The sequence below is a fragment of the Microcebus murinus genome, chromosome 1 (genome assembly GCF_040939455.1).
Source record: "Microcebus murinus isolate Inina chromosome 1, M.murinus_Inina_mat1.0, whole genome shotgun sequence".
Lineage (NCBI taxonomy): Eukaryota > Metazoa > Chordata > Mammalia > Primates > Cheirogaleidae > Microcebus > Microcebus murinus.
The window spans coordinates 78,868,869-78,889,073 of record NC_134104.1 but is presented as its reverse complement, the minus strand read 5'-3'; the positions used below and the strand labels follow the sequence as shown (position 1 = coordinate 78,889,073).

General features: G+C 50.9%; 1 protein-coding gene and 2 non-coding genes across 12 annotated transcripts; all 3 read left to right on the top strand.

Annotated features, from left to right (window-relative positions):
- Positions 1 to 1,515: 1,515 nt before the first annotated feature.
- Positions 1,516 to 20,155, top strand: EIF4G1 (eukaryotic translation initiation factor 4 gamma 1). Of its 10 annotated transcripts, none has more exons than XM_076003433.1 (34): positions 1,516 to 1,653; positions 2,473 to 2,529; positions 2,755 to 2,851; positions 3,153 to 3,239; positions 3,744 to 3,764; positions 4,333 to 4,443; positions 4,717 to 4,816; positions 5,897 to 6,009; positions 6,850 to 6,942; positions 7,151 to 7,217; positions 7,509 to 8,327; positions 8,585 to 8,673; positions 8,763 to 8,949; positions 9,037 to 9,170; positions 9,295 to 9,453; positions 9,622 to 9,810; positions 9,996 to 10,193; positions 10,412 to 10,558; positions 10,763 to 10,999; positions 11,130 to 11,234; positions 11,344 to 11,503; positions 11,721 to 11,821; positions 12,431 to 12,533; positions 12,776 to 12,878; positions 13,112 to 13,344; positions 13,486 to 13,604; positions 13,726 to 13,898; positions 14,225 to 14,350; positions 14,504 to 14,585; positions 16,124 to 16,222; positions 16,319 to 16,453; positions 16,587 to 16,668; positions 16,806 to 16,946; positions 19,536 to 20,155. In XM_076003433.1, the coding sequence occupies exons 3-34, from the start codon at positions 2,792 to 2,794 to the stop codon at positions 19,715 to 19,717; spliced, it is 4,755 nt and encodes a 1,584-aa protein (XP_075859548.1). In that variant the 5' UTR covers positions 1,516 to 1,653; positions 2,473 to 2,529; positions 2,755 to 2,791; the 3' UTR covers positions 19,718 to 20,155. The 10 variants fall into 10 exon arrangements, with proteins under 10 accessions (XP_075859548.1, XP_012592320.1, XP_012592319.1 ...); XM_012736866.3 differs by having other exon boundaries at positions 4,333 to 4,509; positions 9,625 to 9,810; XM_012736865.3 differs by having other exon boundaries at positions 4,333 to 4,509.
- LOC142875461 (small nucleolar RNA SNORD66) lies at positions 8,382 to 8,454 on the top strand. Its single transcript, XR_012922815.1, has one exon. It is a non-coding gene; the product is annotated as a small nucleolar RNA SNORD66 (small nucleolar RNA).
- LOC142875460 (small nucleolar RNA SNORD66) lies at positions 11,558 to 11,633 on the top strand. The gene has a single exon (XR_012922812.1). It is a non-coding gene; the product is annotated as a small nucleolar RNA SNORD66 (small nucleolar RNA).
- Positions 20,156 to 20,205: the final 50 nt, after the last annotated feature.

Below are 20,205 nucleotides of genomic sequence, written 5' to 3'. Positions count from 1 at the left end.
CAAGGAAAAGCTATTTGTTTTCAGGAACTGTGGATAATTTGGTTTGGCTACCCGTATATGGATCTGGGAAAAGTGAAGTAGGTGATACCGCTAGAGATTCAGGCTGACTAGGTTTAGAAGAGTTTTGTTTTGCTAAGAATTTGCCAGTATCTCTCAATGGGGCCCATTGAATGAAAGCAGGAACGTGTGACATGATCTGCTCTCTGGGTGAGAGCACTCACCCTGGATGCCTGGAGACTAGCCAAGGGAAGTGAATGCCAGAATTAGGGCAGAAGTTGGGAGATGGGGAAGGGTAGATGAAAGATTTTTTTTTTTTTTGAGACAGTATCTCAGTCTGTCCACTCAGGCTGGAATGAGAGTGGCCTCATCACAGCTCACAGTAACCTCAAACTCCTGGGCTCAAGTGATCGTCTGCCTCAGCCTCCCAGAGTGCTAGGATTACAGGCATGAGCCACCATGCCTGGCAGAAAGATTTTTTTTAAAGATAAAATTAGTAGGACTTGATGTTGAACCAGTAGGACCTGATGACTGATTAGAAGTAGTGTCTGGCTAGAGAAGGTATGTGGTTGGGTACTGTTCATTGAAAAAAAATAAGTGAGCAACATTATGTATGTTTGGAGGCAAGATGGAGGACTGAATTGAGAAGGGGGACATGACAAATTCTGGCCTGGTTGGAAGTATCTAAGTTTGTATTAAAACCCAAACTATCTGACTCAGCAGGTGGATTCAGCTCTAAGATGGTCCCTTCTGGCTGCCAAGATCTTTTGGCTGCAGGGCAAGGGTTTTGGGATTACTTTTTCCATTATTCTGAATTTTCTGTGGCTGACTTCGCCTCTCCCTAGGAGTGTCTGATTTTTGTAAACAACAAATCTATTTACTACTTACCTGGTTAGAATGTATCAATCGTTTTGTTTGAAGAGACATGGTAGAGTGCAGTGGCCTCATCAGAGCTCACTGAAACCTCAAACTCCAGGGCTCAAGCAATGCCTCAGCCTCCCAAGTCCGTGGAACTGCGGGTGCACTGCCACCACGCCCTGCTAATTTTTAATTTTTTGTAGAGAAGGGGTCTAGCTATGTTGCCTGGCTAATCTCAAACTCCTGGGTTCCAGCGATCCTCCCACCTCACTCTTCCAAAGTGCTTCGATTACAGGCGAGAGCCACCCCTCCGGCCAATTTCCTTTGTTTTAAGCCTTTCAATGATCTAATCTACATTATTTTCAAAGCCTGCATAATTCGTATTGTACCACGATTTGCTTAGGCAGGACTGAGTCTTTCAGTGTCCCCAGACCCGGCCCAGCACTTCACCTAGCACTTAGTATGCACTCAGTAAATGCTTGCTCAAAGTATGAATGAACTAAAGAGCACGGAACAGAGACGCAGAGAGGGGTAGGTCTGAGAATTCCAAAGTTCGGGAGGGGACACGGGGGCGGGCAGTGGATGTCACGTGACGGGGCGGGGCAAATCCCATGCGCTCCGTGGCGCAGGGCGCCCGGCGCAACTCCGCCCTCTGCGCCGGTCACGTGGGGGCGCCGGCTGCGCCTGCGGAGAAGCGGTGGCCGCCGAGCGGGATCTGTGCGGGGAGCCGGAAATGGTTGTGGACTACGTCTGTGCGGCTGCGTGGGGCTCGGCCGCGCGGACTGAAGGAGACTGAAGGTAAAGCCGCCATGTCCGGGCCCGACCCGGCCCCCCCACCCCCTCCCCCCGCATCCGCCGCCATCCGGGCCGGGACCGGCCACCCTGCACCGCCGCCCTGGCGCCCTGGCCCCGCGGCCCGAGACCGGGCCCCGGCCCGCCAGGGCCCGATCCCTGGCCCACGTGTGTCAGGCCTGGCCCGGCCTGGCTGCTGGGTGGGGGTGGGGAGCGCGGGGACGGACTATGCGGGCCTCGCGGGCTGGGAGGGCGCCGGGTTCGCCGGCCGCGAAATGCCACCTCGGCCCGACTCGAGGAGGCCCGGCAGCCCATGGGCGCAGGCACCGCAGCTCCCAGCTCGCCGCCCCCTCCCCCCTTCGCGGCCAGGCCGCCGGGAAGTGACACGTTGTTCTTTGGCACTGGCCGGCGCTGCGCAGGGAGGGCGCAGGGGAGGGAGGCGGCGGTGGCGGCGGGCAGGGAGGAGCCCCCGGCCCCTCCCGCCCTCCAGGCCGACCCTCACTTGCCTGAAACCGGCTCCTCGACAGCCGCCGCCCGCTTGGCCTTTTAGGGCTTGACTCCCACCCTTCCTGGCCTATACTTCTGGGCGGTGGCAGGCCTCGCCTCTGGCCCCGCGCGGGTCCCCCGGCGGCAGGCGTACCTTGTGTGCCCCTGGGCCAGGCCTCGAACCCGGTGTCCCCGGGTGGGGGGTGGGGACACCACGGCCGAAGCAGCTAGCTCCGTTTGTGATCCGGGAGCCTGGTGCCAGCGAGACCTGGAATTTCCGGTCTGGTTGGTCTTGGGCCCCGCAGAGCCAGGTTGATACCCCTCACCTCCCAACCCCAGGCCCTCGGATGCCCAGAACCTGTAGGCCGCACCGTGGACTTATTCTTAACCGAGGGGGTGAGTGAGGGGACTGTTTCAGCAGGCCAGGGGGGGTGGTTGGAGGTGATTCGGGTTTGACAACGTGGTGGTGGGGACATAGGCTTGATCTTTTCTACTCTTTCACTCCCTTGTCACCTCCAGGGCTCCTTATTGGACCCAGCCCTTGCATCAACCCTTCCCTCACTCCATTTGCCTTAAGCTTGAGTCCCTTCCTCTTCTCGAGCTCCACTCTTTTCCTAACAGGTGTTGGGGGGACCCTGATGTTGGGGCACCAAATGAAATGAACAAAGCTCCACAGTCCACAGGCCCCCCACCCGCCCCATCCCCCGGACTCCCACAGGTAATTAGGGAGGAATTAGCAGGGACTGGGGTGGGGGTGGGGGTGGTGGAGACCAAGCAGCCTGTCAGGAACAGGTTCTGACCTCTGGATTTTCCCACCCCCATCTGTGTCAGGGCAAAGTGCAGCTGCCTGCTGCCAAATTGAGACAGGGCCCCTGGGCTCTCCCCCTGGGCTGTCACGGGGAGGGGGTATGTGGACTGCTGAGGCTCTTGCCATAGATCTGCTCCCCTTATTTCACCAGCTTGGGTTTCTGCCCCACCTGGGCTTCCCCTCTTGCTGAACTCTGGTCTCCCCCCTTCAGCCAGCGTTTCCCCCGGGGCAGACAGCACCGGTGGTGTTCAGTGCGCCACAAGCGACACAAATGAACACGCCTTCTCAAACCCGCCAGGTGAGGGGCTGTGGGGAGGGGAATAGGGGACCTGGGTGGGAGCTGTGGAGAACTTTGGCCAATTTAGGCCTAGGATGGAAAGTATGGAGGCTGTGTACCTGGCCCCTACTTGCTGACAGTTGGCTTTGTATTCTTTCATGCTGCTCTGCAGTTTGCGCTGTTGATTACTTATGGTGGCTGGCCCAGTGGGTAGTATGTAGTCGATGAGGGTGGCATTACTGGGGTCCTGTGCCTCTGAGGATTGGGGACAGTACTTTGGGCCCTGCTGCTAACTCTTGCTTTCCTTATTTCCTCCTTTTACTGGAGGTTGCCATTGCTCCATTCTCCTCTCTGCTTTCTTTTTGGACTGTGTTGAGATACAAACTCCAGCTGGTTCTTGGCCTTTCTCTGTTTCTCAACTTCATCCTCACTAAGTAGAAGGATTCTTGTCCTAATTCCTTCATTGTTTTTCCCCTCATCACCTTGGGGATAATTTTCTTCTTTCCTGTCCCCATGTGCTCTCAGGGAGGATTCAGGTCTCTGCAGGTAATACTCCTTTCCTAATCTGGACTGTCTTCTGGTCTCACCCTTACCCTTTACCTTAGTCAGGGGCTAGATGCAGGGATTGGGGTCTTCAGGGTGGGAACTTGTTTGCTGTTCAGGTCCTGAGTCTGAGGCTGAGTGATGCATGTTAGGAGCTAAATCCCAAGCGTGTATCTGGGGACTGGGAGACTGTTGCATGTCCTCAGTGCCTTAGGTGGATCAGTGCATGCTGGGGAGTATGTTGCCGGAATGTGCCTCACTTAGGCGTGATGTACCTGGGTGTTAGGAAGCCTCTGCAGAGGGGTAGTCTGGTGGAGGTGACATGGGTATGCATGGCAGTGAGAGAGTAAATATACATGGAATGCAAAGTATACATCTGAATTGGGAGGGCATGTGTGCGTATAAGAAGCCATTTAACCATAAGTTTGTCAAGTGAGACTAGGAAGAATTGGTCTCCATGCTTTGAAGCCCATGATACTTCTGTCCATACTGTAGAGATGTTGTGGAGTGGCTTTTTTGCTGTCCACTTCCTCCCCTTCCCAATGCCAACTGTTTTCCTCCCTCCTGACAGCACTTCTACCCTAGCCGGGCTCAGCCCCCAAGCAGTGCAGCCTCCCGAGTGCAGAGTGCAGCCCCTGCCCGCCCTGGCCCAGCTGCCCATGTCTACCCTGCTGGATCCCAAGTAATGATGATCCCTTCCCAGATCTCCTATTCAGCCTCCCAGGGGGCCTACTACATCCCTGGACAGGTGAGGCTAGAGGCTTGGGGGCTGGAAGCCATAGGACCTTGTATCCCAACCCTCACCCTGATCTTCCAGTTCCACCCCTTTTCCAGAGGTGGTACTTCCTTCTGGTCATTGTCCAGAGTTGGCTTGTCCTGTCTTGCCCTACATTCTCTTTGGAGTCCATTATGGTGCTCATAGCTCCCTCAACTCCTTCTCTCCCCCTAACCCCAGGGGCGTTCCACATATGTTGTCCCGACACAGCAGTACCCTGTGCAGCCAGGAGCCCCAGGCTTCTATCCGGGTGCAAGCCCTACAGAATTTGGGACCTACGGTAAGCAGGGGAGGGAGAGTCAAGGGTGAGATGGAATCCTAGGGAGCATCTAAAGTGGTCTACTGGTTTCTAAGCATAGGACCCTTCCCAGGCTTGGCTTTGGTCTAAAAATGATAGGGTTAATAGGTAGTAGGGATTGGTGCTTAATATTTAACTGGCGTTGGTGGGAGAAAATTTGATCTTATAGCCAAGAGAGTTAGAGTCCTCCCCATGTCAAGGAATGTGGGATCAGGCACCAGCTTGAGGGCCTGTCATTAGAATTTCCCTGTGACGCTTCTTCCATGGTTGGGGGGAGCCTGTGTAGCACAGATTTGGGAGGTTTTTGTAGCTCCTTTTCATTTATATTTTAGGAAAGGATTAGTCTGTTCTTTATGGCAGTGGTTTCCAAGTTTTTTGATCACCTATCAAAATAAATTTAAGTATGTGCCTTTAATACATGTATGTTTTTGTTTGTATATATGTATGCATAATTTAAAAAATGAACACACTTGTGTTTGTTGAAAACAAGTGGAAATTACAGATGAGTTTGAAGAATGCACCCCATTTTGGAGACCATTGCTTTAAGGAATGAATTTCTTCATCCTGAGACCAGTTTATAATGTTACTTTTTGTTTCCTTGTCCCTTTTCAAGGGGCTGGATACTGTAACTGGACTCAAGTTGAGTGGAACAGGGTTAGCAAATCTCTTTCTCTCGTTCCCAGCCAAAGACCTGATTCTGTTTCAGGTTCAGAGTATGTGTGTATGTGTTGCCGGGGTGGAGTTCGTACAAAAGAGTACCTTGTGGGGTAAAAGACTTAAATCCTCCTGGTAGCTGGTGTGTGGTGGAAAAGGAGTGCCTGCTTATGAGGTGTGTGTGTGTGAGGTGTGTGTCAGTGTTAGGAATTCTTGTAAACGCAGTTCAGACTGGTTCCCCAGCTTTGACAGACACTTAATTCCCTGGGGGAGGAGGGCAGGGCAGGGCAAGGGGCCGGCTGTGGGTGATGGGAGGTTCTGGGGTTGGGAGGTGTTTAAGCTGACATTAGTATATGGTTGGGCCCTGACGCTGCCACCATTCTTTTTCTCTGTTCCCCCTCCCCCAAGCTGGCGCCTATTATCCAGCCCAAGGGGTGCAGCAGTTTCCCACTGGTGTGGCCCCTGCCCCAGTTTTGATGAACCAGCCACCCCAGATTGCTCCCAAGAGGGAGCGTAAGACGGTAAGTAGCAGCATAGCAGCAAGGGGCTCTGGGACATCTCGGAAGGGGAGAACCAAGGTCAGTTGCCTCCAGGACATTGTGCCTGAAGGAGCTGGAATTTAAGGAAGGAGGTCTTCAGCTGAGAGTGGGCAGAAAATGAGGGTCTGTGGAGTGTTCAGGTTTTATATAAAGTACTAAGATCTCAGCATAGAAGCAGCTCATGGGAGGACAGAAGTGGCTAGTGGGGAAGTTCCTGAGAGATAAGGGCTCTGGGGGTTCGTAAGAACTGTGCTTGGTTTTGGGTTTCTGGTGGCTCGCCTTGGAAATGGTTTGTTTTCTGTGGCCCCGCCCCCACGCCCCCCCCCCCCCCCCAGTCCTGGAAGCTTTCAAGGCCTCCGCCTCTGCTCAGTCCTCAAGCCCTGGGCGTGGTGCCCAGAATAGGGTGCCAGAGCTGGGGAAGCCGCTGAGTCACTCTGGCTCCACCCACTGGATCTGGGCCCTGCCCCCAGAGATCAGGCAGACTAGCCACAAGTGAGCCGAATGGGTGCTGGATGGGGGTCCTGGGCCCCAGGGTGTGCATCCACTGACTTGGGGACTGCTGGTGGGCAGGGGTGAGGGAGGGAGGGGCATTGTGATGTACAGAACTGCTCTGTGAGGTCAAGGGTCTCTTAGGGGTGGGGGCTAGGACAGAAACTACAAGAGCAGCCGGATGGGTTGACAGTAGAACTCAGGGGGTTTCTGGCACCCACCCACCTGCTTCCCAGTAGGGGGTGGGGGGTTGGCCTGGAGTCTTAGAGTGGGGCAGGGTGGAGAGGTGGGCTCCTCCTGCTTCCCACTCATCCTATAGCTTTCTTTCCCCAGATCCGAATTCGAGATCCAAACCAAGGAGGAAAGGATATCACCGAGGAGATCATGTCTGGGGCCCGCACTGCCTCCACTCCCACCCCTCCCCAGGTACTGTCTGCTCTTTGAGTGATCCCCTCGCTGAGGTGGCTTTTCTGCCCTGAACTCCCAAGTCCCTTGATCTTTTCTTTTTTTCAACTAAGGGATTTATTTCCCTGCTTTCCTGGATTTCTAGGCAGAGCTAACTTAAAAATGGCTCTAGTAAAGAAGGGTTGTGGGACTCTTCAGTGCAAACTTGGTAACCCTTTGTGTCCTGCAGACGGGAGGCGGTATGGAGCCTCAAGCTAATGGGGAGACGCCCCAAGTTGCTGTCATTGTCCGGCCAGGTAAGTAAGCAGATGGGACAGAAGTTTTATAGGGAAAGAGGAGTGTGGCAGCTTAATGCCGAGAAGGTGGAGTGACTTGAACTAGGTGTCAGAGAAAAATGACTTAGGTTTTAGGTAGTGGAAATTTGAGGGTGGATTAGGTTTTGGATGGGAAGGGAAAAATAGCTTAGATGAGAGAAGGTTAGAGAGGGGGAGGTGTTAAGTTGGGAATACCTTGCTGGGAGGATGGGGAGGAACAGTAGCAGTGGAGGACTTGCCTTAAGTTACTCGTTCTCCCTTCCTGTGCTGCAGATGACCGGTCACAGGGAGCAATCACTGGGGTCCGGCCAGGACTGCCTGGCCCAGAACACAGCCCTTCAGAGTCCCAGCCTTCATCACCTTCTCCGACCCCATCACCACCCCCAATCTTGGAGCCAGGGTCTGAGGCTAATCTTGCAGTCCTCTCTATTCCTGGGGACACCATGACAACGGGGATGATACAGATGTCTGTAGAAGAATCAACCCCCATCCCCCATGAAACTGGGGAGCCATATTGCCTCTCTCCAGAACCCACTCCTCTCGCTGAACCCATACTGGAAGTAGAAGTGACACTTAGCAAACCAATTCCAGAATCCGAGTTCTCTTCCAGTTCTCTCCAGGTTCCCACCCCCCTGCCATCTCACACAGTGGAAATTCATGAGCCTAATGGCGTGGTCCCGTCTGAGGATCTGGAACCAGAGGAGGAGTCAAGCCCAGAGCTTGCCCCTCTCCCTCCCCCGGCTTGCCCTTCCGAATCTCCTGTGCCCATTGCTCCCACTGCCCAACCTGAGGAACTGCTCAACGGAGCCCCTTCGCCACCAGCTGTGGACTTAAGCCCAGTCAGTGAGCCAGAGGAGCAGCCCAAGGAGGTTACAGTGTCGTCGGCTCCTGCTACCATCCTCACTGCCACTCCAGCTATGGCTCCTTCAGCAACTCCCCCTGCTCAGGAAGAGGAAATGGAGGAAGAGGAAGAAGAAGGAGAAGCAGGAGAAGCTGAGAGTGAGAAAGGAGGAGAGGAACTGCTCCCCACAGAGAACACCCCTGTCCCACCCCATTCATCCCAGAATTTGGAGGCAGCAGCAATCACCCAAGGTAAGGTGGGGCTGGATAGTGGAGGTGGCGCCAGCTGGGGGTGTGGTTCCTTGTCTTTATTGATGACTTCCCATCTGTGCCATAGTGTCTGGGTCATAGAAGGCCTGTGATGGAACCTAGATTAAGGTTTTAAGCCTAGAGAGGGTGTAATGGAAAGAATACTGTGCTGTAGCAGCTTTTTATTTCCCAGGAGTTAGGGATGCTTCCCAAATCCTTCCCAACCTTGCTTTTCTTTCTTTCTTTCTTTTTTTAATTAGTGGCAGTGTCTGTGCCAAAGAGGAGACGGAAAATTAAGGAGCTAAATAAGAAGGAGGCTGTAGGAGACCTTCTAGATGCCTTCAAGGAGGTAAGGGAGCAGAAAAGTCGGGGAAGGCAGAGTTTGGGTGTGGAACAGTGGTCATTCTGCAACCAAAACGGGGTGTTCTGTTGTTTCAGGTGAACGTCACAGTACCAGAGGTGGAGAATCAACCTCCTGCAGTCAACAATCCACGTCCAGAGTCTGAGGGCAGCAGTGTGCCCCCACGGCCTGAGGAAGCAGATGAGACCTGGGACTCAAAGGAAGACAAAATTCACAATGCTGAGAATATTCAGCCCGGGGAACAGAAGTATGAATATAAGTCAGGTATGCTGAAGGAAGGGTTGAGAATGACTGAGTAATCTAGTCAAGGCCCCAGGAGACAGTATGATGTGTTCACGCTCTTTCTTGCAGATCAGTGGAAGCCTCTAAACCTTGAGGAGAAAAAGCGTTATGACCGTGAGTTCCTACTTGGCTTTCAGTTCATCTTTGCCAGTATGCAGAAGCCAGAGGGATTACCCCATATCAGTGATGTCGTGCTGGACAAGGTTGGTGGCTTGAGGGGGAGGAGAAATTTGGGCTGAATGGATTAGGGAAGAGCCTGAGGTCCTGAAAGAGTAGTCAATATTCCTAGGAGCTTCTGAGAACTTCCTTTTCCCTGTCTCTTTTCAGGCCAATAAAACACCACTACGACCACTGGATCCCACCAGACTTCAAGGCATAAATTGTGGCCCAGACTTCACTCCGTCCTTTGCCAACCTTGGCCGACCAGCACTTAGTGGTCGTGGGCCCCCAAGGGGTGGGCCAGGTGGGGAGCTGCCCCGCGGGCCGGTGAGTGGGGCTGGTTAAGGGGGCAGGTGGGCAAGGGGCAGGGGTGGGTGGCTCCCTTGTATCTCATTACCAGATTAGTTTGCCCTGGAGATGTGTGGTAGCAGAGGCACGTGTTGTGCTGACTAGTTAATTCTGTGTCTTCTCTTGTCCTTGTCCCTTGCTTATTAGCAGGCTGGCCTAGGACCCCGACGTTCTCAGCAGGGCCCCCGAAAGGAACCACGCAAGATCATTGCCACAGTGTTGATGACCGAGGATATAAAACTGAACAAAGCAGAAAAGGCCTGGAAACCCAGCAGCAAGCGGACGGCGGCTGATAAGGACCGAGGGGAAGAGGATGCTGATGGCAGCAAAACCCAGGTACTGGCAAGTCCTACTTTTGGTCTCCATTTCTCTTTAAGGTTTGCCATCTGAGCCAATTTTGCCCTCTTTGTGTCTGTCTGTCCTTATTACTAACATCTGCATAGGTCCCCACCACCCTCTCTGGTCTCTCTTCTTCTGAGAACCTCACTGGATCTTCTGTCTTCTGTCTCCTATCTCCCCAGGACCTGTTCCGCAGGGTGCGCTCCATCCTGAATAAACTGACACCCCAGATGTTCCAGCAGCTGATGAAGCAAGTGACACAGCTGGCCATCGACACCGAGGAACGCCTCAAAGGGGTCATTGACCTCATCTTTGAAAAGGCCATTTCAGAGCCCAACTTCTCTGTAGCCTATGCCAACATGTGCCGCTGCCTCATGGCGGTTAGTTTCCACTGTTTTCTAAACCTCTTGGTCTAGTTTCCCACTTCTGTTCCCAAGACTCCTTGAGCCCAGCTTCTTGGTTCTCCTCCAACTTATGCTGTTGATGGCAGCCAGGAGGCAGAGCTGGGGCCAGAGGTCTTCCTGGGTCAGGTAGTTAAAGACTCTTGGAGAGCCTTCCCCAGACTAGTCTGAAATGTGACATTCTCTTTGACCAACAGCTGAAAGTGCCCACTACAGAAAAGCCAACAGTGACCGTGAACTTCCGAAAACTCTTGTTGAATCGTTGTCAGAAGGAATTTGAGAAAGATAAAGACGATGATGAGGTTTTTGAGAAGAAACAAAAAGAGATGGATGAAGCTGCTACGGTGAGAGAAAACCCACCAATTCCATGCCCTCTTGCAGATGTTACTTAGTTGTATAATTCAGGGTGGGGATAGTGGTAAGGGTGTGAGGGATTCTCTGCCTCAGGGCCTGAGTGCTAACTGCTAGGTTTGGATATCCAGAGGAGAAGGGTTTTAGCTGTATGGCTTGATATCTTTTTGACCTGATCCCTGCCCCATGACTGGCAGGCAGAGGAACGGGGACGTCTGAAGGAAGAGCTGGAAGAGGCTCGGGACATAGCCCGGCGGCGCTCTTTAGGGAATATCAAGTTTATTGGGGAGCTGTTCAAGCTAAAGATGTTAACAGAAGCGATAATGCATGACTGTGTGGTGAAACTGCTTAAGAACCATGATGAAGAGTCCCTCGAATGCCTGTGCCGTCTGCTCACCACCATTGGCAAAGACCTGGACTTTGAAAAAGCCAAGGTAGGGGTCCTTGCATGTGGAGAGGGATGGGCTGAAGCCCATGGAGCCCACTGAACCACACAGGTGGGGCTGAGGGCCTACAGTTGGAGGTCAGGTGTTAAAAGTTCCTGATCTCTTTGCTCCTCCCTAGCCCCGAATGGATCAGTATTTCAACCAGATGGAAAAAATCATTAAAGAAAAGAAGACATCTTCTCGCATCCGCTTTATGCTGCAGGATGTGCTGGATCTGCGAGGGGTATGCATCTCATCTTTTCCTTCCCCCACTACACTACCGCCCCCAGTTCCCGACACTGTCTTGTCTGGCCCTTCCTGGCAATTACGTGACTGGCCCCCTTTCCCCACAGAGCAATTGGGTGCCGCGCCGAGGGGATCAGGGTCCCAAGACCATTGACCAGATCCACAAGGAGGCAGAGATGGAGGAGCATCGGGAGCACATCAAAGTGCAACAGCTCATGGCCAAGGGCAGCGACAAGCGTCGGGGTGGCCCTCCAGGCCCACCTATCAGTGAGTTTGAGGCTAGGATTAAGGAGGGGGCAGTGAAGGGACTGAGGTTGTGCTTTCCTCTGATGACTTCATGTTAGTGCCACGTGTCTGGGCCACTGAGACCCCATGATGGAACTGAGGATCTGAGGAAGGGAGGTTGGGGGTGGCCCAAGGGGAAGGAGCTATTAGGATTTACTCATTATTATGGTATTGCCCCCCCACCTCCTTTTTGTCCCAGGCCGTGGCCTTCCACTTGTGGATGATGGTGGCTGGAACACAGTCCCCATCAGCAAAGGCAGCCGCCCCATTGACACCTCACGACTCACGAAGATCACCAAGGTAGGGATGTGCATACGGGTAATGCTGGTGAGGTGGAGGGTAAATAGGGATCAGGCAGGTGTTAAGCTCAGGTTTGGATCCTAGTCCTCTCACTTTTCTAAGGTTGGGAAGGTGACAGCTGAATTATTCGTCTTAGACTAACTGGTTAGATTGCTAGACAGGACTGCCAGCTCTCTAGGGAGTATATTCTTACCAGTCTGAGCCAGTGATTGGCAAACTGATACATACGCAAATCCAGCCTGTTGCCTGCTTCTGTACATCTGTGAGCTAGGAATGGTTTTTATGTTTTTAAATGGTTGAGAAAAATAAAAAAAGTTATATGGTAACTTAATGATGTGAAAGTCAAATAAAATTTAAATTTCAGTGTTCATAAATAAAGTTTTATTGAAACAGTCACAGTTAACTCCTTTAAGTATCATCTATGATGCTTTCATCCTACAGTGTTAGAATTGAGTGGTTACAATAGTGACTGTCTGGCTCTGTATAGAAAAAGTTTGTCTGACCTCTGGTCTGGGACCTTCAGTACCTTTGTGGTTGTGTATGGTGGTGCTGGCTGAGGGATTTGGCCAGGTCAGACCCATGACTTGTCTCTTTTTCCTCCTCCTTCAGCCTGGCTCCATTGATTCTAACAACCAGCTCTTTGCACCTGGAGGGCGGCTGAGCTGGGGCAAGGGCAGCAGCGGAGGCTCAGGAGCCAAGCCTTCAGATGCAGGTACGGGGAACGCTGTAAGGAGCTTGTGGTTATTAACTTGAGCTTTCCCTTGAGGGCAGAGCCTTGCCCAGAAGGGAGGCTTCCAGTACAAGGTGGTTAGGTAATACAGGTAGTATCAGAGGCATATGTTTGAGATTGAACTGCTTAACTATTGGGACTGGGACCAAATGTCCTAAACTGACAAACAGAGGAGAGGATACAAGAAAGTAGGAGATTATAATTCACATTTTCTGCCTTCCCAGCATCAGAAGCCGCTCGTCCAGCTACTAGTACTTTAAATCGGTTCTCAGCCCTTCAACAAGCAGTTCCCACGGAAAGCACAGATAACAGGCGTGTGGTACAGAGGTGAGGTTTCCTGTGTGTCAGTGTTCTTCACACTGAGTATGTGATTGCCTCGTGCTTGATGCCATAGGATGGGAATTTCTCATACCTGTCGTTCTCCAAGCCCTTGGGTTATATTGGGACATAATTTATTATGCCTAGATAAAGGCCCAGCAGGTGCTCAGCATGTTGTGTCATTACACAAGAGAGTGCCTGGGCAGTACAGGTGAGAGACAATGTGCCTATCTTTCTTCCAGGAGTAGCTTGAGCCGGGAACGAGGCGAGAAAGCTGGGGACCGGGGAGACCGCCTAGAGCGGAGTGAACGGGGAGGTGACCGTGGGGACCGGCTTGATCGTGCACGGACACCCGCCACGAAGCGGAGCTTCAGCAAGGAAGTGGAGGAGCGGAGTAGAGAGCGGCCCTCCCAGCCAGAGGGACTGCGCAAGGCAGCTAGCCTCACGGAGGATCGGGACCGTGGGCGGGATGCTGGTGAGCAGCTGGCAGAGGATTGGAGGGGAGGGAAGGGTGTTGGCTTGCTTGTGCCTAGCTGCTCCCCAGCTCTCTTGAGAGCTCCAGACCCTGTTTGCTGGGAAGGCTGAGACTGAATTTCTGATCTGTGTTCTCCCACAGTGAAGCGAGAAGCTACCCTTCCCCCGGTAAGTCCCCCGAAGGCAGCACTTTCTGAGGAGGAGCTGGAGAAGAAATCCAAGGCCATCATTGAGGAATACCTCCATCTCAATGACATGAAGGTAGGCAGTGGGAGGGGTCTGGGTGTTTGAGGAAGGGGCGGTGGGAGAAGGGAGCCATGCTAACAGGCATGGGGGGGGCCAGGCAGTGACCACTTTCCTTGTTGTGCCCTGTGCCTCATAGGAGGCAGTACAGTGTGTGCAAGAGCTGTCCTCACCCTCCCTGCTCTTCATCTTTGTACGGCATGGTGTTGAGTCTACACTGGAGCGCAGCGCCATTGCTCGTGAGCGTATGGGGCAGCTGCTACACCAGCTACTCTATGCAGGACACCTCTCCACTGCTCAGTACTACCAAGGGTATGACCAGCTTCTGAGGGTCCCCCACTTTTACAAATCCTTCCTTTGTGGGGCCCCTTGAACCTTTCATGAGAATGTAGGCTTCTCAGCCATTCTAGTCAATACTCTATAGAGAGTGGTCGGGGGTAGTGGTGAAGGGGGGAACAATCTAAGGACAAGAAGGTGGCCTTAGCTTGAGATAACTGCCCCATGTCTAGAATAATGTTCCTTGGGTGGGTGGGGCTCCACAGTTGATCCTTTAGCCATGCCATGCCTGTTGCCTCAGAAGGAGGAGGTGGCCTGGCCTGTCTTCCCTAGAATGTCCTGACTTTGAATTCCCTTTGCAGACTGTATGAAATCCTAGAATTGGCTGAAGACATGGAAATTGATATCCCCCACGTGTGGCTCTACCTAGCGGAACTGGTAACACCCATTCTGCAGGAAGGTGGAGTGCCCATGGGGGAGCTATTCCGGTAAGTCCCCCTTGGTGAAATTTAGGGAAGTAAAGACAGGAAGAAGTAGGGAGGGTAGGGGTGTGTGGCAGGTTTGATGCTTGGGTTTGGAGAGGGATGGAGTAGGGTTGAGAGAGGTGTGGAGGCTGTCAACATTTTGTTTTTCTCTTGTAGGGAGATTACAAAGCCTCTAAGACCCCTGGGCAAAGCTGCTTCCCTGTTGCTGGAGATCCTGGGCCTCCTATGCAAAAGCATGGTGAGTGAGGGCCTTTCTGAGGGTGGTGTGTTCAGGACTCCTCTCACCATGCGGTTTTGGCTCCTTGGAGTGGCCCTGAAGCTTCATGGTCCATTGTTGGGATGGAGTAATGGTGATGCCAGTGCTATGTTGGTACCTGGGAGAGGAAACATTGAGGTGGGCAGTCTCCCACAGGCCAGTTCCTGTCATGAGTTCTGGCCAACGCTGGAGGAGGATGGCACGCTAAGACCTTAGGCCCATGACTGATTGACTCATTCATTCATTCAACGAGTGTTTCTTTGAACACTTATCACATACTAAGCACTGGGGATATAGCATTGGATAAAACGATTAGGAAACAAGTTGGTAGAGAAAAAGTAAGAAATGACAGCTTAATAAAAACAACAGTGTGAAGTAAAGTGTGAAATAAACTAGTTGAAATGTAGTGGAGTGTCTTAAGTACTCTGAGGTTGCAAAGGAATGTTTTGTGGTATTCATGGCAGAAGGTTTCTAACAAATATAAAGGCAAAAGATGGGAAAGGGCAGGTTGAGTGTTGTACTTAGTGAGAACTTGGGATATGCAGTTTCAAAAGAGTTCATCTATCTGGGGCTGGAAGAATTAGACTTTGATTGAAAGGAATTATTTTTTCAGCATTATATGATGTTTTTAGATACACATTTACCAGGACAAGTTCCTTTTTAAAACAAATAAGCATATTGAACTATTTATGTATTTCATTGATTTGATTATAAGACATTTACATACTGCTAAGAAAGAAAAGGCCTTATAGTCCTATTTTTAAAATGCAGTATATCAACTGTGAGACAACTTAACTTTAATGGTGAAAATGAAAAAATGGGCAACTTTTAAAATCTAAGAACTATGATAATCTTGTTGACAGCCAGTGCCATCCTGAATATTAATTATGAAAGAGTAATGCCTTTAGGATCTCTTGCATTTTACGGAAAATGGGTTCAAATTGCTGTTTTTGTGGGGATTTCTTTTTTTCTTTTTTCTTTTTTTTTTATATGAAGATTCAAATGGAAGGAATTTCTACTTTATGTTGGAGATGAAATATATATGCTTCTAAGATTTTCTGGATTAAGGAAACAAATAAGCATATTTGTTAGAAGTAGTCCCTTCCTATAGCATTTGTTACTTGGAATAATAGAAAACCAAGGTGCTGTAGGTAAAGAAACGGAGGTGAGATTAGAAGGCTGTGATGAAGTGTGCAGATTTGGTTTTTTGGTTTTGAGAATCCTACAAAAGCTAATTGACATTTTTTCCTAGAGGCTCTTAGGTCATTTTCCCTGCCCTAGTGTCATAACCCTGTGGTGAATGAGTTCTTATTTATTTGAGTGGTTATTTGACTGGCATCTGTGCCTTGCACTAGACTGTAGACATGGAAGGATTGTTCCAGTTGGTACCTCTATGGTATCCTTACTTAACTCCTAGCAGGTACCTAGTAGACTTTTAGTAAATATTGTTGGGTGACTGTTGTGGAGCTGTTAAGTCCTTTAAAGAGAAAGGATTGCTAAGTTGGTCTTGTGCTTTCCAGGGTCCCAAAAAGGTGGGGACACTGTGGCGAGAAGCTGGGCTCAGCTGGAAGGAATTTCTGCCGGAAGGCCAGGACATTGGTGCATTTGTCACTAAACAGGTTTGGGAGTTAGATTAATTCTAGTTAGATTAATTTGTCCTCATCTCTCACATGGTGTAACTTGCCTCTCTTGACTGTGGGCCTCTTTGGTTGCAGAAGGTAGAGTATACTCTGGGAGAGGAGTCAGAATCCCTTGGCCAGAGGGCACTGCCCTCCGAGGAGCTGACCAAGCAGCTGGAGAAGCTGCTGAAGGACGGCAGCAGTAACCAGCAGGTGTTTGACTGGATAGAGGTATGTTTCCCCTGGGTATCGGGGGAGGGGGTGTAAAGGAGAGGTATTTCTTGGGGCAGGGTTGGGGGTGACAAGAATGAAGGCTTAAGGGCACAATTCAGAACTCTTGGGCCATTTGTTTTCTCCTGCACAGGCCAACCTGAGTGAGCAGCAGATAGCATCCAACACATTAGTTCGAGCCCTCATGACAGCTGTCTGCTATTCTGCAATCATCTGTAAGAGGAGTTAGGGAGATGGCAGGGCGAGGGTGGACCCGAAAGACAAATGGAAGGAGGGGGGTTTCAGATTGCCTCCTGCTTCCAAACCAGGCTAAGGGTACATTATGCCACTTAACATCCCTGTCTTCTTACAGTTGAGACTCCCCTCCGAGTGGATGTTGCAGTGCTGAAAGCGCGAGCGAAACTGCTAGAGAAATACCTGTGTGATGAGCAGAAGGAGTTGCAGGCGCTCTATGCCCTCCAGGCCCTTGTAGTGACCTTAGAACAGCCCGCCAGTAAGAGCCACGCGGGATGGGGATAGGGTGGAGGGACTGCCAGATAGCAGGGTGTAGTGGTGGAAGGGTCTCAATCCAAGAAAGGTGGGTAGTCATTGGAACGCCAAATGCACATATGGTTTGATTCCTTCCCCCTCGTTTGTGTCTTTGTCTACAATTGGAAGGAGTGAAACTTGGCCTTGATGATTAATTGACTACCTGCTTTGTGCCTACCCATCTGTTTGATGCCACCGGTGCAGAGATGGTAAATGGTAGTGTCTACCTCCTCTGCCTGGTATAGGGCTAAAATGTTTTACTTATCTTGCCTTGTTCAGTCCTCACAGCTATTGTTCAGGGTATATGGTATCCCCATTTTCCATATTGGGAAGCCAAGGCCTAGGTTACCATATCTGAAGTTAAGCATTCAACACATAGGTATGTGTCAGGGCACTGGGATGCTCACAGTAAGTCAAGCATAGTTCTGCGATAACATGGTGTCAGAAACGTGAGTTTGAGATGGGTAATCTCTGGGAGAAGTGCATCTGGTCTGAGGGATGATGAATGGGAATTAGCTAAATGACAACTGGGGGGGCACTTTAAACAAAGGCATTGTGTGTGTGCTTTCTGCAGTAGAAAGAACTGGACACAAGGGAAAAGAAGTATTGAGGAAGGCCAGTGTGGGAGAGCACAGCAACTGGTCATAAGTGAGGCAAGATGGGGCTGGAGAGATGAACCTGGCCCAGTCATGCAGGGCAGTGTGACCTGTGGCAAGAGTTTTAAGCTTTAGCTTGAGGGCAGGAAAGGGCCTTGGTTGAATTTTAAGCAAGGAGTAAAATAATTAGATTTTAGTCTTTAGATCATTCTGGCCATAGTGGGAAGAATGGTTTGGAATGAATGGGGGTGAGAGTGAATGTGGCAGGATTAGCACTAGTGGTTCAGCCTTGCTGGTAACAATGGAAATGGGGGAAGAGTCAGCAGATTCAAGGGCTACTTAGGAAATGGAGTTGACACCTTTTAGTTAACAAGTAGGGAGACATGAGAGATTAGAAGTCCTGGATGACTGCCAGAATGGGTTTAGAGGTGATAGTGTGGTGTTGTTCACTGGGGTAGTGAACAGTGATCAAGTTTAGTTTGTGGTTCCTGGGTTGGGGAATCAGTCATGCAGACAGCTAGGTATCTATCCATTTGTAGAGGAAGAGGTCAGGGAAGAAGCAACTTTGTGAGTTGCTGGCAGAGGGTAACACGTGCAAATCACAAAAGGATATGGGCTTGCTAGAGGGAGAGTGATGAGGGCCTGGGATAGAACCCCCACGAGGTGGAGGTAATACACAGTTAAGGACAAAGGAGGACAGGCCCTATAAACAAAGGACAAATTGTAGGAGAGGGAGGAGTGGTCAATAATGCTAGATACTGCTGAGCGTCCCGTAGGAGCAGACCTGAAAATTAAATAATTAATATATTACCTCTAATATAAAACCATGGAGGTCACTTTGGCAAAAAACATATATGATAGATTGGAAAGGACTGAGAAACACTTACTGGGACAGAAAGGAAAATAGCAAGTGTAGACAAATCTTATTTAGCCTAAGAGATAGTGTTTAAAGGGGGCCCTTTGTGTTTAGGTGGGAGAAACTTGGACTTGAAAATAAAGGGCAGAGTGGATGATGGATTGTATGGGGTCCTTGGGTGGGTGTGCATGGTATTTGGAGCATGAGCATAAGTGAAGGATCTGCTATGGCCATTGCTGAGGGATGGCAGCAGCTGTAACCACAGAGTTTGTGTGCAGGCCTGAGGAACATTCTGGCTTGTAGCTTCTCATAGGTGGCTTAGTTGGATTTCACCCAGGTTTGGACTTAAGTTCTCTCTGTGTTTCATTTAGTTCACTTACTCTGCCTTTCTTAGTTTTTAGGCATATAAGGTTTGGTTTGGAAAGTCTGGCAGTGCAGTGTGAGTATGGGGTATGTTTGGTAGGACAAGTGCTTGAGAAGGTTACCTAGCAGCCAGCGGTGGAGGAAAAGGGGGGTCAGAACCAGAGGGTGCTTAGTTTAGTCTTGAAGGAATTTATTGGGAAGGTGAGCAGAGAAAGGATGTTCCTGGCAAAGGGTAATTGCACCCACAAAAGTGTCAAGGCCAGAGAAGGGTGTGTGTTTGGGAGATGTGTGGGAAGGAAGAGGAAATTTGGGTCAAGAGTTCGTCAGGATCTGTTTGGGGGCCAGTGAATGTTTCAGGCTACACCCTTGACATTTGTGAGTAATACATATGGGACTTTAGTAATATCCCAAATTCAAGAGTACCAATTTTGAATATAGTTTTCCCACTAAATATATCATGAGTAGAGAAGTCTGAAGCTGCCAAGGTAAGGCTGGGTAAGTTTTAAGGTTTTTGTTTTTTTGGTTTTTTTTTATGGCCATTGATTAATTTCTGTGCACCAGTTTCTTAGATTGTGACGTTAGCATCCTGTTGGAACCCTAGTCACTCTGGAATGGTCACAAATGTTAGGACAGTGGGGCAGGGTCTTGTTTTAACAGTGGAGCTTAGAAGGGACCCCTGGGAGATAGGCTGGGGTGGCTATGGCCAGTCACCTCTAACTGCTGCCCTGCCTCCTTGCAGACCTGCTTCGGACATTCTTTGATACCCTGTATGATGAGGACGTGGTGAAGGAGGACGCATTCTACAGCTGGGAGAGTAGCAAAGACCCCGCTGAGCAGCAGGGCAAGGGTGTAGCCCTTAAATCTGTCACAACCTTCTTCAATTGGCTTCGACAGGAGGAGGAGGAGTCTGACCACAACTGAGGGCTGGTGGGGCCGGGCACTTGGAGCCCCATGGACATGCAGATGGCCCAGCCAGCCGCCTGGACTGCAGGGGGGCGGTGGCAGCGGCGGTGGCAGTGGGTGCCTGTAGTGCGATGTGTCTGAGCTAATAAAGTGGCTGAAGAGGCAGGATGGCTTGGGGCTGCCTGGGGCCCCCCTCCAGGATGCTGCCAGGTGTCCCTCTCCTCCCCCTGGGGCACAGAGATATATTATATATAAAGTCTTGAAATTTGGTGTGTCTTGGGGGGGGCACCACTGCTTGCCCCTGGGGTCCTTTTTTATTTTCTGAAAAATCACTCTTGGGACTGCCGTCCTCGCTGCTGGGGGCATATGCCCCAGCCCCTGCACCACCCCTGCTGCTGCCTGGGCAGGGGGAAGGGGGGCACGGTGCCTGTAATTATTAAACATGAATTCAATTAAGTTCACTGCTTCTGCTTTATGGCCTGTTCCCTCTGGAGAAGGGGTGTGCA